Below are 14920 nucleotides of genomic sequence, written 5' to 3'. Positions count from 1 at the left end.
TTTTCACGAATTACCTGAGAAGGTCATGCTAAACCCTTCCCTTTTAACTGTTGAACTTTACGCTGGGCTGATATACGAACAGACGTTTTACAGTAAAGCAAACACCTTCTCTAATTATTTATTGATTATTTAGTAACAAAGACAACAAGAGGAATGAGCGAGATTCAAGTTACAAAGAAGTAGAAATTAAGATATTTTATTTTATATTATACTAGTAATATTATTACATATCCTTAATATATAGGAAAACCGGAAAACAGTTTTTTAAAGAAATAATATTTTGATAGTTAACTGCAATTTAGCCATGGCTACTTTTCATTTTTTACGTTCTTACTGTAACCGTATTCTTCGGGAATAAAATTTCTGGCATAATTCTGCCCTCTTGATTTTCGGACGATAAAATTAGGGAAAAGAATAGGCAAGGAAATATGGGTTATATTATTTCATAAATTTTAAATGATATGTATTAATTATGGCAAATTATTAAATATCATAAGAGCTCCAATTTAACTTTTTATACATTTGTTTTTTTAACCCTTTCTTTAAACACACACACACACACACACACATATATATATATATAGTTGTATAAATTCTTATATATATATAAGAATTTATACAACTATCTAAACATAATAAATCCGTTCTTAGAAATTACTAGTAAGGAGAAAATAGAAGTTTGGTTAGCAGATTAAATTATATTTTCTTTCTTTATTAAAACTACCTATTATCAGCAATTATAAAATTTTTAGCGATTAAATTTTAATTTTTAGTATATTTTGTTTCTAGTTTTACACTTCCATTTTTATTACACTAAGAAAAAAACGTGGGGTATGTTAGTTGAATGAGTCTCAGAGAACATAAATGCAATAAATTTCCATTACATATGCATATCATATGTAATGGAAATTGATTAAAAATTGGTTTCGGATAATTTGGATACCCAATAAGTATGCAAACACATCAAGATCACATATAATAAATAGAAAATAGACTTTTCAGAGATGAAGAACACATCCATTTGATGCACATTATGGATATCTCTTTAGACATCGAGATAAAATTTAGGCAGTCTTACTTTTAACATTTGCCTTCTGCTCTTGTACTGAATGTGCATAAGATACCTAATTATTTAAGTTGAAAAACCATTTTATGAACGCCTAAACACCTTTGATTTGCAATGCAGAACTTTTATACTTGCAGTACGTTAATGACAGATGAACGTAGTCTCCTTAGAGACTGTGCTTGTAATAGTTTATAATTTTACATATACTAGACTTCTGTTGGTTAAAACTATTTATTATTCAGATGTGCAGTGTGTTCTGTAAGTTCACATATCTATTTATTATGAGCTCTGATAATTTAATAAATTTATTTGGCTAGTTGTCAAAAGATCCACATGTGCTCCCTTGCGTCGGACAGATAAGTTTATGCGCTTGCAAATATTTTGTTATAGACTCGCCGGCATTTCAAGCCTGGTAGAATCAAAAAGTCTGTCTTTGATTCTACCAGGTTTGAATTTTACCCTTTCACACTGTCTGTTCCTACAAACAGCTGGCTGTTGATGATCCACACAACAAATTATGAAAAATCGTGATTTTAGGATTTTATGAAAGCCATAACTGATCGTCAGTTGCGTGATAATATCCGATACCCTGCCTCTTGGTGGTAATGCTATAAATTTATCTGATGGCTATGTGCAGGACGCAGCTTGGAAGGTATTTTTTCTCCTCGTTACTGCGTGCTTTCGTGTGTAACTGGAAACATGTTCGGCTAGCAGTCCGAAGGTCTGGAGTTCAAATTTCGGCGAGAACATTGCACAATTTTTTATTTTTCTTGCTTTGATAAACCTAACTAGTCTGCAAGTGCCTCCCGATCTAAAATGTGGTAGACGATAATTCGTCAACACCAGGATTTTGCGATTGGGTCCTTGCCTCTTCAGTTGCCTTTTGTGGGAGATAACGTAAGGCATTTTCTCTCTTCCTATCGCGTGCCTTCGTGTGTAATTGTAAATACGTCTGCCTAGCAGTCGGGAGACCTGAAGTTCGAATTCTGGTGAGAACACTACTGGTTTCCCATGTTTCCTGCTCCAAAAAAATCCTAATGATTTTACAAACTGACATCTTATGCAACAAAGCTCGGTAGGCTGCGTTTTAGTGGTACTTCACAACGAATTATATGGTATCAAGATTTTCGGACTATGTGCAGACCATAACTGACGACTGGTATGTAACAACACTCGGTAACTTTAATGCATAACAAGTTACATAATGTAGAGATCTTATAGCTTTATGAGAAGTGCAAGAAGGATGGTGAAGACGAACGAATTCATTACTACACCACCCAGTTTCAGAGGAAATCATATTTTCATCCGTATTACCCAAAACGTGTATTGGTCATCGTATGCTACATTGGCACATGAAGGAATTTAATGATATGTTATTGTATTGAAACGTTATGTGCAAATATATTACATAGGAATAGATTATTCAATGAACTACGATGCACAATAATATTATTTTAAATTGGTTTGTATATATATTTCTAGGATGCGGATGTATCACGTCTGCTGAACAGTGGCTCCTTCGGTGACTTAGAATGTCTTTCTCTAGCTTTCACCCAAGTGACCAGCGCATGTGCAGAGGAAATCATCAAGCTGTCATCCTTACGATACCTCAATTTGTGGTCAACGCAAGTAAGAATCGTTTCTTTGCTTTACTTTGCTTATTGAGCTTAATAATTTTTAGTTTATTTTCTATCTCATATTTTTATATTGAGCAATATTTTTTTTTTTTGTGTATTGCGTATTTTAACATTACTTCAATTGCTGTCGCTTTGTTCTAGTTCGGTGATTCCGGTTTGAGACTCCTGGCAGAGCATCTTCCGAACCTACAGGTTCTCAATCTGTGCGAGACACGGGTTACGGATGGTGGGCTTGCCGCGCTCACAGGTAACGAATAAATGCATTTTATTTAAATTTTGTCTACCCCACGCTTGCTTTGACATTTCTTGATAAAGAGCGATTTGAGTCCAATAAGTTAAGGAAATGATGATATCTTCAAATTAAAATGAGAACCAATGTTGATCTATGAAGGATGTCCTCGTAACACTGTTACCTGTTCGAATCTTAGCAAGACGGTTACAGGAAGAAACATCGCGGACGGAAACGTCGCAGAGGAAACAGTGCAAAGCAAAACCTTCGTCGTACAAAACATCGTGGGAGAAAAAAGCAAGGTTCAAACATTGCAGTTCTAAAACATCGTCGTTTAACATAAAGCTATTCAAAAAAAAAAAAAAAAAAAAAAAAAAAAAAAAAAACGTCGTTTAACATCAAGCTATTCAAAAAAACATCGCCGTTTTTTACCGCAATATTTTTTACAGCAATGTTTTTTAATTTTTTTCCCCTATAACATTGTTTTATACCACGATGTTTTAGAACTGCGATGTTTTCTTCTTGCTTTCTTTTCTCCCACGATGTTTCATACAACGATGTTTTCGTCTTGACTTATTTTCTCCGCGACTCTTGCGTTGTTTTCTGAGCGACGTTTCTGTCTGTGATGTTTTTGCTGCAATGTTTCTAGCGGACACTAGCGATTATTTTTCTAAATGCTACTAGTAGTAATAGTCAATGGCCAGAAGTCCACCTTTCAGCAATTTCCTATTATCCAATGCTGGAATTACATTGGATCCATTGATTACGTCTATTGACGTAACCTCATTTGATGACCGTGTAGGAATGCAGGGGTGGACTCCTTCGATATACTTGTAAGTAAGCAGAAATTCTCTTATGGTTTGGATACAGAGTAGAAACGGACTCGGACTCTCTTGTCCACTTTTTGCTGTGCAGTTGCATCATAATGACCGAGTTCGAAGATGCCAACAGCCAGAAAAATTTGCCTTTATAACACTATGTGCGCATCATTGGATCAGGTCTCACCAACATGTTAACTTTTTGTTTTGGCAGCTATCTGTTTACCATAACCTGTTTGAGTAGGGCGATGATTTTAAGTTAATCGCTAGACTTTCTTTGGGCACGTACGTTTTATTCTTCCCTCTTAAAATCCCTTTTTTTTGTATTCTTTCAAGAAATCCAAAATCACTCTCAAGTTCTCAGTTGTTAGATTTGTAAAAGATTCCATTGAATTACACTAGAATATACTTTTCAGCAACAGTGTAAACAACTGTGTGTCAAGGTCATCAATCAATGGTATTTTTTCCATAGTAATGTTTTAACGTGAATTCACAAATCTTTCCTGAAGCTATGTTAACCTTGTGCTAGATCAATGATATGCAGTTTAATGGTTCAATTTTTCTCTTGGCTCAAATTAAGAATTCGCTTTTATAAATTTGCTGATTTCTTTATGGTATAGCACCACTGTGATTGTCTTTTGTCATATGTTGGTCAGCTTTCTTGAAAAGGCCGTACTGTGAAAACCCGCATCGTTATGCCGTAATCTGATAACATATGAGTAGGATAGTATCATAATGAGAGGCAGGGAAGTTAGTTGAGAGATAGGTAAATAAGAATTTTGTGCTTTATTCGCTATTGGTTATTTTATAAAAGAACAAAGCATTACGCATTCATTATTTGTTTTGAAAGAAGAAACTGGAACTGGAAAATTCTGATCTAATATATGACATCAGATTTCTTATGTTGAGTACGACAATCGGACTGAAATGCGCTATCGCAATAGGATAGTTGAGGCCTGATAAACTTAAATTAAGCGACATTTTGTTTTTATATTCGAAGTGTTCAGTAATATATCATGAATAATAACCATCTATTAAAAATATAAATTTCTGCTCTTATTCTTGTCTAATATTTTCCAAAATTTCTGTTCAGTTGCATGCATTGGGCAATAAAAATTGTCTTTATTTTAATAGTAATTTCACTTTGACTTCTAAAATATAGAATACACTATGTTCGATTTAATTAATCAATTTAAGACTGAAGAAAAGTACCAGGTGATTTTTAATATATAAAACCATTGAAAATGTCCACAATTTACAAACCACTTGACATAAGATGTTCTTATTTCTGGGGAATGATCTCAATCAACTTAAGAATTTAAAGCACAATATATTCAGTGTGTGACCCATGCTCGATACCGACATGGCGCAACCTTAAAACAGAATAGACCATTATTGTAAGTAATGTGTCGTCAGGAAATGTCGAAATTTTCTGCTTCTATACTCACTTTCAGTTCATGAATTCTTGCACAATTCATCTAAAACACTCTGTCGTTTTAGTAACCTCAAAGATAAAGTCGCATGGAGTCATACTCGGTGACACTGCTGGTCATTCAGACCTGGTCTCATGAATATGGGGATAACGGTTAGGCAGCACACGCTTATCAAACATCTCATACCAAGCATCACGCATCCCAAACAAAAACGGAACAAATTCTTTTCGAATATTACTAAGATATCCTTTGCTTGTGATGTTTCCATCAATGAACGCTGGACCGAAAATGCCTACAGAAAATATCATACACTAACTAGGTCCACACACAATAAAGGATTATCTGAGCAACATATGAATTTTGCAATGCCCAGCATAGTGAATTTTGTTTATGAACATATCTAATTAAACGGATGTGAGCCTCATTTGAAAACCAAAGGCTGCCCAGCACATTAAAATCATTTTTCAGAAGTTCACCGAAAACAATTGCTAACTGGAGCCGTTGGTTTTGGCATCAGGTTGTAATGTTGCACGCTTCCAACCTGCACGCAACAATAGTGGTGACTGCCGAGAACTGGAAAGTAGACAAAGTCTTGAGAAGGGTTTAAGTCCCTTTTTATTCAACTTTAGAAATTACAAATGCGTGCTCTTGACGCTTACAAACTACGCCGACCCGGCGGTAAAATAAAAATAAGAAACTGAAAAGAGATAATAACAAGTGACTAACTACGAGGATCTCTAAACGTAACTAACCTCACCGCGTTCTAAGATACCGCTGATAATTCAGCAAACTTCTGAATATTACGTTGAAAGATTAACAAACTGCCGAGGCAAGCACACAGGCTGAAACGCGTGGTTCTTCAATTTCTAACTAGCCACCTCCACGCTCGTGAAGCAAGAAAGCACACCTTCGAACTCGTTTCCCTTCTATTTAACTCAGAATACTTCCGCTGACAATTTGAATCCTTGCGCGTTCTACTAAAATTTACATACTCTGGCATTGGCAATTCCAGGGGAAAGTAAGGCTTGACAGGAGAGATAGTTTAAACTTAAAATAAATATTAGTTAAAATAAATATAAACCCTACATTTGCCGCTGCCAGAATTTGGTAAACTTGGAAGCAGGTCCTAGAAACGACCTGTTGAAAAGTTTCCACAATTCTGAACTAAATTTTAAGAGCCTCGTTTACATAAAAAAAAAGTTATCTCACAAAAGGTAGAATAAATTTCTGTAGATACTTATTTAATTTTCTCTTCTTACAGCAACCTTTCCTGGACTTTAGCAATGAATCTGTTCTCTTCCTCTCTTCCTTCCAGCATCTGGAAGGAATAAGTATCATTATCTTTCTAAATATATTATAATTTACACTTTCTTGACACTGAATAAGTTTTTCTTTTTGAACGATTTATTTTCCTTAGTTACTGCTTAATTCACATTCATTCAAGTATCCAAACATGAATTTAACTTTACCCTGGCTCTCCACCATGTGTGGTGTCAAACGGGAATATTCGTGTTTTAGTATTGCAACACTTTCCCTAACCACAATGATTTGTTAGAGACACACCTTACTCGACATTCTACAACTGGATGAGCTACTTTAACATTCTTAAAATTCAAGTGTAGGTCGAGAACCCTACAAAACACATTCATTCTAACTTCCCCCTCATTCATCTTTAGACATGCAGGCTTTCGCTCTAAAGCACGATTTTATCTACAGTTTAATACTTAAATTTGAATTCATTGCTTTTGAGCATTTACTTTTAGCATCTAAAATTTTATGCTTGTACATTAACTTCTACTTTTACATAACTTTCAAGAATTTACGTATATTTACAAAATTCTAATACATATGATTTTTACAATTTACCATAAAATGAATAAGAGAAAAATAAATTTTTACTTTACTCATTCTTCGCCAAGCTGGCGGCACTGAAACTAAAGTTCTTATTAATACAAGAATAGGAAGTTACTTTTATCTTCGGCCAAATTTTGGCTTTAACATAACAGAATTAGTCTTTCTACAAACAGAAACTGCTTGTTCTTAGATTTTATACTTAAAGAAAATACTTTTGCCTTAGCTAAATAAAGTAAAACAAAACTAAGTGTCAACCGAGACACATTGACTTTCGTCAAAACATAGAACTTCGTATTTACGCATAACATTTCGGAACAAAAGAAAAAAATTTTATAGAAGAATTTAACTTATCTTTGCGTTTTCGATGATTGGAACTCCGACATTCTCTTGTGGCAGAACTGCTCCCACGTTATAGGTTTCATCGACGTCAGTCTTCTCCTTAGTGTCCTCCGAGTGTCGTCCACGTTGCTTTTTCTTTTTCGCCCTCTGCATGCTGGCCTCTTGGAGTGGTAGTCGCCGGGTTGCTGTCTTTTCCGTTTTTCCCCTGGATGGCTGGTCTTGGCGTCCTCCGGTCTGGAGTCATGCTTGAATTTCTTCTGTTGGTGGTGGTCTCTTCGTTCCTCCTGTGTCTTTTCCTTCTCGGGAACGGCAGCCTTGTTTGCACCTGACTCTCTGGCCCTGGAAGCGTTGTCCTCGATGTAGAATTTCTACTGCGATACGGTGTAAGTGGTGTTTTCCTCTTTACCAAGGTTTCTTTACGCGGCGGCTTTGCTTTCTTGTATTTCTTAAATGCTGGAGTCTGAAAGTTTTCATTTCTTCTTTTCGGTACCGTCGCATGGGTTTTAGAAGGGCTAGGTTTCTCTTCAGTTCTCTGCTTCTTGGGTGATGGAACGGGTGACGTTACTTCTGGACCTTCTACTTCTTTTACGCTTGAGTCCTGCAAGAAACTTTTAAGGATTTCAAAATCATTTTGATTATAATATTTTTTCAGCTGGTCGGGATTTGCTTTACAAATTTCCCCTCTCTCGTTCTTAAGGTACAATACGATTCCCTTGATTTCCTGAATTACATAGGGGCCTTCAAATTTTGGAGCTAACTTTGCAGTAAAATTATCTGGGACACTTGATAAAGAAAATTTCCGCTTCAACACTTTATCTCCAACTTTAAAATTCACTTCACGGCGTTTTCTATCATAATATAACTTTTGTCTATTTCTTGCCGTATCCGAGCTTTTAACCGCCTGGTCAATAAGTGTTTGCACGTCTTTCTGTTTAAATTCTTGCTCTCTTTGTTGCACAAAGAATAATTTATCTAATGGCGTAATTAACTTTCGTCCTAAAAATAATTCTGCTAGGGTTTTCCCCGTAGTATCGTGATTTGCCGTTCTTAAAGCATAAGCTAACTCATTTATGTAGCCATCCCAGCGCTTGTGATGTGTGCTAACATAACTTCGAATTATTTTTACAATGTTTTTATTAACTCTTTCTGCTATGTTTGCCTGTGGTCTATATGGAATCATTTTGATATGGCGTATGCCAAGTCCAGTGCATATGTTTTCAAATATTTGACTAACGAATTGTTTACCGTTATCGCTAATGACTTTTATCGATGCACCGTATTTTAAAATGTATCTGTGTAAGAATGCATCTGCGACTGTTTTGGCTGACGCGCGTTTAAGAGGAACAATTTCTGTCCATTATGAAAAATGCTCTACAATTACTAAAAGAAAACGATTTTTATTTAACTCACTGGGGAAAAGGACCAAGAAGATCTATGCCTAAAATTTCATTTGGAAATGTAGCGAGAATGCTATTTAAGTACCCGGCCGGGCTGTAATTAATACCATTTATTAACTGACATTGATTGCAGGACCTGACATACGCAGTTACTATTTTGTATAATTGCGGGACATATACCGCCTCGCGTACCCTTTTTAAAGTCTTTCTGACCCCTAAATGACCCGCTGTTTTCGCGTCGTGTAATTCCTTCAAAATGCTTAATCGAAGCGAGGCTGGGATGACTGGTTTGTGCTCGAGATTTTCGTTTGTTGTTTTCGTATAAAATAATAAATTATCTATTATTTCACAGTTTTCTGCTCTATTTCTTATCGCATCGATATCTGTGTGCTCAAAGCTTTCGGGGTCTTTCAAATATGCATAGATACTTGCAAATTCAGGATCAGCTTTCAATTCAGCAATAATTGTATCTCTAGAATCTAAAATTTTTGAAGTCAACACAGCGCATTTAAGTTCATTGCCTTCATCGTCCAGTTTTATACGAGAAAGTGCGTCAGCTACATTGTTTTCCTTACCGGTTTATATTTGATTATTAGATTATATTCTTGGAGTTTTAAAGCCCATCTTATTAACCTGGGTGTTAGGTTTTTCCCCGAGTAAAGTCTACCAACAGCCGCATGATCCGAAAAGACTGTTACTGGCGCTTTGCCGAAATAAACTCGAAATTTGTGTACAGCCATTAATACGGCTAATGTTTCTCTCTCTCTGTAGCTGTATAATTGCTTTGTGTATGATTCAACGTTTTACTAAAAAATGCCAAAAATGGCCATTTTGCATAAGAACCGCACCCACAGCATAGTCCGACGCATCTGCTGCAATTTCCAGGTTTTCGTCCCCCTCCGGGAATTTCAAAACAGGGGCATTGATAAGCGCTTCTTTTAACCTTTCGAATGCGGTATTTGCTTCTGCTGTCCACGGGAATTTACTTTTATTTCTTTTAATTACTAACAAGGGTTCAACAATATTAGCAAAATCTTTTATGAATGACCGATAATAAGAACATAACCCAAGGAAAGACGAAAGTTTCTTGGCGGTGTTGGGAGGTGGGAAATTCTTGATGGCTTTTATTTTTGAATCTTGAGTTTCTATACCCTTTCCCGAAATTTTATAACCCAGATATTTAAGTTCTTTAGTTACGAACTTGCATTTTGAGGCGTTAATTGTAGGACCGGCCTCTTTTAATAATTTAAAAACTTCTTCTAGATCTTTGATATGTTGTTCCAACGTACTACTCGTTATAATTATATCATCTAGATAGATTAAAGTCGATTTTCCTAGGACAGGCTTTAGAACAATGTCCATAGCTCTCTGGAATGTTGACAGGGTCCCACACAACCCAAAGGGCATGCGTAAAAATGCATAAGTGCCCGATTTTGTTATAAACGCGGTTTTATGTATGTCTTCGGGTCTCATAGCTATTTGATAGTAGCCAGACGTTAAGTCCAAAGTAGTCATGTATCTTGTAGATTTAATCTTTCTAATAATTTCCTCTATAACCGGCAAAAGGTAAAGTGGGAATTTAGTAACACTATTCAGTTTTCTGTAATCGATAGCAAACCTCCAAGCCCTTTTATCCGAACGAGGAAACTCGTTCTTTTTCCTACATAGTACCACTGGACTCGCGTACTCACTATTTATGGGCGTTATTATTTTGTTCTTTACATTTCCTGAATATGTTATTCTATGATTAGCTCTTTCTGTTTATCATAGCGATGAGGTTTAGTCCTACAGGGTTTGTCCGCAGTTAACTGTATCTCATGCGTAACTATTTGACAGCTACCAGGCCGTTCTGAAAACAAGTTTGAAAAAGTACTCACCACTTGCTGGATGGCTTGACTTTCATGGTCATTCAAATGGCTAAGGTCGACTTGCGGTTGTTCCACTGGTTCCACCACCCTCCGGTCCATCTCCAGCACAATAGAACCGTCTTGAAAATTGAGTTTGGCCTTCGCGGCCCTTAAAAACTCCATACCTAAAATAAGTGGATTTTGCAAATTTTTTACTACAAAAATTAATACTTTAGGGCTTTCGTTTTGAAGTTGTATTTTTAAAGATAGTTTTCCGATACATTGACAAGTTTGTCCTTGCGCTGCTATGATTTCTGTGTTTTTATTTTTAAATAATCGAAACCTATTAAAGTTCTTCTTAAAAAAAATATCACTCATAAAATTACCTTCTGCTCCTGTATCGATGAGGGCTTCTACTGGTACATCGCCAACCAGGACTTGTATAATTGGTAACTGTGAGTTCCTTACACTGACCGTATTTAAGTGTCTTTTTGAGGGTTTTTTCAAAACTTCCAGGGTCTGGACCCTCGCTTTCACAGGCCCCTCTACTCATTTAAAGCTTTCCTTTCAACTTCTGACTTCTGGGTACGCGGACGTTTGTTTTCAAATTTTCTTTTTGGACCTTGACCTTCGAGGTTCGATGAGTTAGCTTGATAGCTCCTTCGCCCATAAGAGCGGTTTGCATTTCTGGTCTGCTCATTTGAAGATTGCCTTCGGATACTGTGAGAATACGATGCCCCTCTAGCTTTTTCCGCTATTCTGCGATTTTGAAACTTGACCACCAATTCGAAGAGCTCCTGCAATGTGCTTGGTTTTCTAATTTCGAAGTAGTCTTGAACAGCAGGTAACATTTTTGGTAAGATTATTTCAATAATCTCCGCGTCGGGGTTTCTTCCCATACAGGGGTCCGGGGTTTCTTCCCATACAGCATATCCGTCAGCTTAATTTTTCGCAGAATAAAGTCCGTCAACTCTTCTATATTCCGTTGATAAAAACTATACAGTTCGGCTTCTAGCCTTGTTCGATCTTTCACTATGGGAAAGGCCTTTAATAACGATTTTTTGAAATTTTCAAATGTATATGTCTTACCTCCGAATTCCCCTAATAAAAATTTGCCTATATTCTTCCACCATAGCGCGGCCTGTCCTCTTAGTGCAGATGTGGCGATGGCAACTTTTTGTCTTTCAGGCACAGGGTAGAGTTGTCTAGGCCTTCTAGAAATATCGCCACCGAAATTTTTCCGTCGAAATTGACGTTTGGCTTAATTGACGCTCTTATCGTCTGGACCAGGTATCCAAATCCTTCCAATTGGCTTGCCATTTCCTGTCGTTGTCCAGCAACTTCCATCCAATTTTCGGCCATTTCAGTTCGACAAGTGTTCGGGCGCCAATTTAATGTTGCGCGCTTCCAACCTGCACGCAACAATAGTGGTGACTGCCGAAAACTGGAAAGTAGACAAAGACTTGAGAAGGGTTTAAGTCCCTTTTTATTCAACTTTAGAAATTACAAATGCGTGCTCTTGACGCTCACAAACTACCTCGACCCGGCGGTAAAATAAATATAAGAAACTGAAAAGAGATAATAACAAGTGAGTAATTACGAGGCTCTCTAAAGGTAACTAACCTCACCGCGTTTTAAGATACCGCTGATAATTCAGCAAACTTCTGAATATTACGTTGAAAGATTAACAAACTGCCGAGGCAAGCACACAGGCCGAAACGCGTGGTTCTTCAATTTCTAACTAACCACCTCCACGCTCGTGAAGCAAGAAAGCACACCTTCGAACTCGTTTCCCTTCTATTTAACTTAGAATACTTCCGCTGACAATTTGAATCTTGCGCGTTCTACTAAAATTTACATACTCTGGCATTGGCAATTCCAAGGGAAAGTAAGGCTTGACAGGAAAGATAGTTTAAACTTAAAATAAATGTTAGTTAAAATAAATATAAACCCTACAAGGTGATAAAGGTTGGATGAATTGTATTTTGCATGTAAAAGCTGACAGATCACTGCGCTTGCATTTTCTAGTAGGACTGACATGGCCATCTACTGAGATAGTTTTCGCAGATTCTTCCGGGGTTTTGATTGTTTCCTCCCTCTTTTGCCTTTTCTTCTGTTACAAACACCGCTAGTATTTTCGAATTTCAGAACTAGTATTAGCGCTGTATTTTTGCATAGTCCATTCTGCACATTAACTGAATGCGACCAACTTAGTCTGAACAACAGATGCTCTTCTGCTGTAATAACATTTCACAACGAAGGCCCTCTGATTTGTACTGTATCTTGAACTATTTGTATTTTGTTAGGGAATCACAGTTCACATTCTACAGAGCTGAAATGTGAGAAAGCATCAGTTCAGTATTGCTTTGGTCAAATGCTGCGTCTATTTTTTTTCTTTCAATTAGTTCCTTAAATTACAAACAAATATTAGGAAAATTTTGCTTTCTATTACCGTTGAAAAATATAAACCTAACCAAAGAGATTACGATTCTGATTACCTTCATCAACCTTCTTCATTTTAAAATTACTAATAAAACTCGTTAATATTGCAGATTCTAATTTTTATGAGAGAAACATTCCATGCATTAAAAATACCCCGGTACTTACTGATATTCAAACCCAATCATAGTCCCTTCGAATATCATGCTACTTCATCTCTGATACGTGGTTATTGGTGAGACATTACTGATTAGAATTAAGGCAATGGGTCGAGTGGAATGCTAGAATCTTTTTCATTTCCGTCAGATATATTAAATTTCGTGGAGACAGTTGTTGACAAGCCAGATTTTTCATTGCGAAATTTAACTAATAGTACAAACTGCTTAATTTGATTCATAACTGATTAAATATCATAACAATTTGAAGTGCAGAACTGTTATTATTTATTAATGATTCACAAGTCACTATGTGCCATTTTTGCAGCTATGAAGAGCTTAAGGAAACTGAATTTAAATAGTACTAGTCTCACACCCGAGACTTTCGAAGGGCTAAAGGTAAGCAATAAATTTATGTTTAAATAGTTACTGAATAATAAACCATGATGAAAGTAGTAGTTGTTTATGCAATTTTATTCTCAAGAGCTTGAAAAATAATCTTCCGTTTAAATTATTTTTCAGAAAATATATTTAAAATAAAGTGTTGTTGAGACATTAGGATTTTTTTTGGGAAGCAGGAGACTTGAAAAATGAGCAACGCCTTCGCCGGGAACCGAACCACGGACCTCTGGAATATGCGCCCAGCGTGCAGACCACTACACCACGAAGGCACGCTAAGAAGGCGGGAGAAATACCTTATAGTGTTTGACATAAATTGAAAAGCAATGAATTAGTTTATATTGCATCTAATGAAATCTTATAATTACGTAATTCGTTAAAAGAAAAGTCCTATAATTTTATATCACGTAACTTAAGTAATATTTTAATTAAGCATATTGAAATTAAAAATAATTTACATTCAGAATGGAATATTAGAAATAACTTTTAAAGGGACTACATGCGATAAGAATCAGCCTATATTACATAAATTTGCAGGACTAGTTTCGAAGTTTAAATAAAAGCTTCTTCAGCTGTAATTGTGACGAAAAAGTAGCATGTGTCCACCCAACACCATTAAATAGAAAACTCGAGAAAGTTCCAACTAAAGAAAGAAACAAAGCCATTGGTACCATATATTGGCAATAATAATTATAAAAATCTGAAAGGTTTCAGATTTTAAATTACATCCTAAAGGGGCCTTTTTTTTTGCCGTTGTTTTATCACAATGCTAGACACATACGTACATTTATGCAGATTCTTCATTATTTAATTTCTTTAAATATAACAAAGAGCGATAGTATTTGGTAGCAACGATTTGAAAAGGATACAGCCTTTGAAAGTTTTCAACGCAAAATCGCAAAACGAAAACGATAATTCTTCAGGGACAAATCCCCTTTGGACTGATAATAATAATAATTTGTTTAAAAGCTAAATATAAAGACGGAAGAGAAATGGGATCATCAAATAGAATTGAAAGAGTTTTATGAACGTGAAAAATCTGTAGAATGTTCTAATTAATGATCCCATTTTTAATCCGTCTATACAACCTGAAGCTGAAGAAGAAGGTCCTATTTAACCTTTGAAAATAGTCCTGTTGATACATGCAACTTACACTGATTATTGAAAGGCTTTAAAATGTTCTATTCAGTTGTCCCTGTGAATGCATTCTAGTAGATCAATATATGCTTCAGTCCTTGAAGAAAATTCATCTTGTAAGTCATAAAATACCAACTGAAAATAAATCTTTTTACGCAGATTAACTATGT

At 35.9% G+C, this 14920-nt stretch overlaps 1 protein-coding gene across 3 annotated transcripts in view; it reads left to right on the top strand.

Annotated features, from left to right (window-relative positions):
- The window catches only part of LOC118202079 (C-Maf-inducing protein-like), a 171977-nt gene that overhangs the window by 141574 nt on the left and 15483 nt on the right, over nucleotides 1-14920 (top strand). For all 3 annotated transcript variants that reach the window (XM_085813289.1, XM_085813288.1, XM_085813287.1), the window contains 3 exons: nucleotides 2549-2695; nucleotides 2845-2950; nucleotides 13543-13613. In XM_085813289.1, the coding sequence (XP_085669415.1) occupies nucleotides 2549-2695; nucleotides 2845-2950; nucleotides 13543-13613 (324 nt within the window). The remainder of the gene's footprint in view (nucleotides 1-2548; nucleotides 2696-2844; nucleotides 2951-13542; nucleotides 13614-14920) is intronic.

This window comes from Stegodyphus dumicola, chromosome 3, assembly GCF_044657685.1.
Source record: "Stegodyphus dumicola isolate Sdum_Otavi_A_Nest chromosome 3, ASM4465768v1".
In the NCBI taxonomy this organism is placed as follows: Eukaryota; Metazoa; Arthropoda; class Arachnida; order Araneae; family Eresidae; genus Stegodyphus; species Stegodyphus dumicola.
The sequence above is the reverse complement of the archived record's forward strand: the minus strand, read 5'-3'. Positions and strand labels throughout refer to the sequence as shown.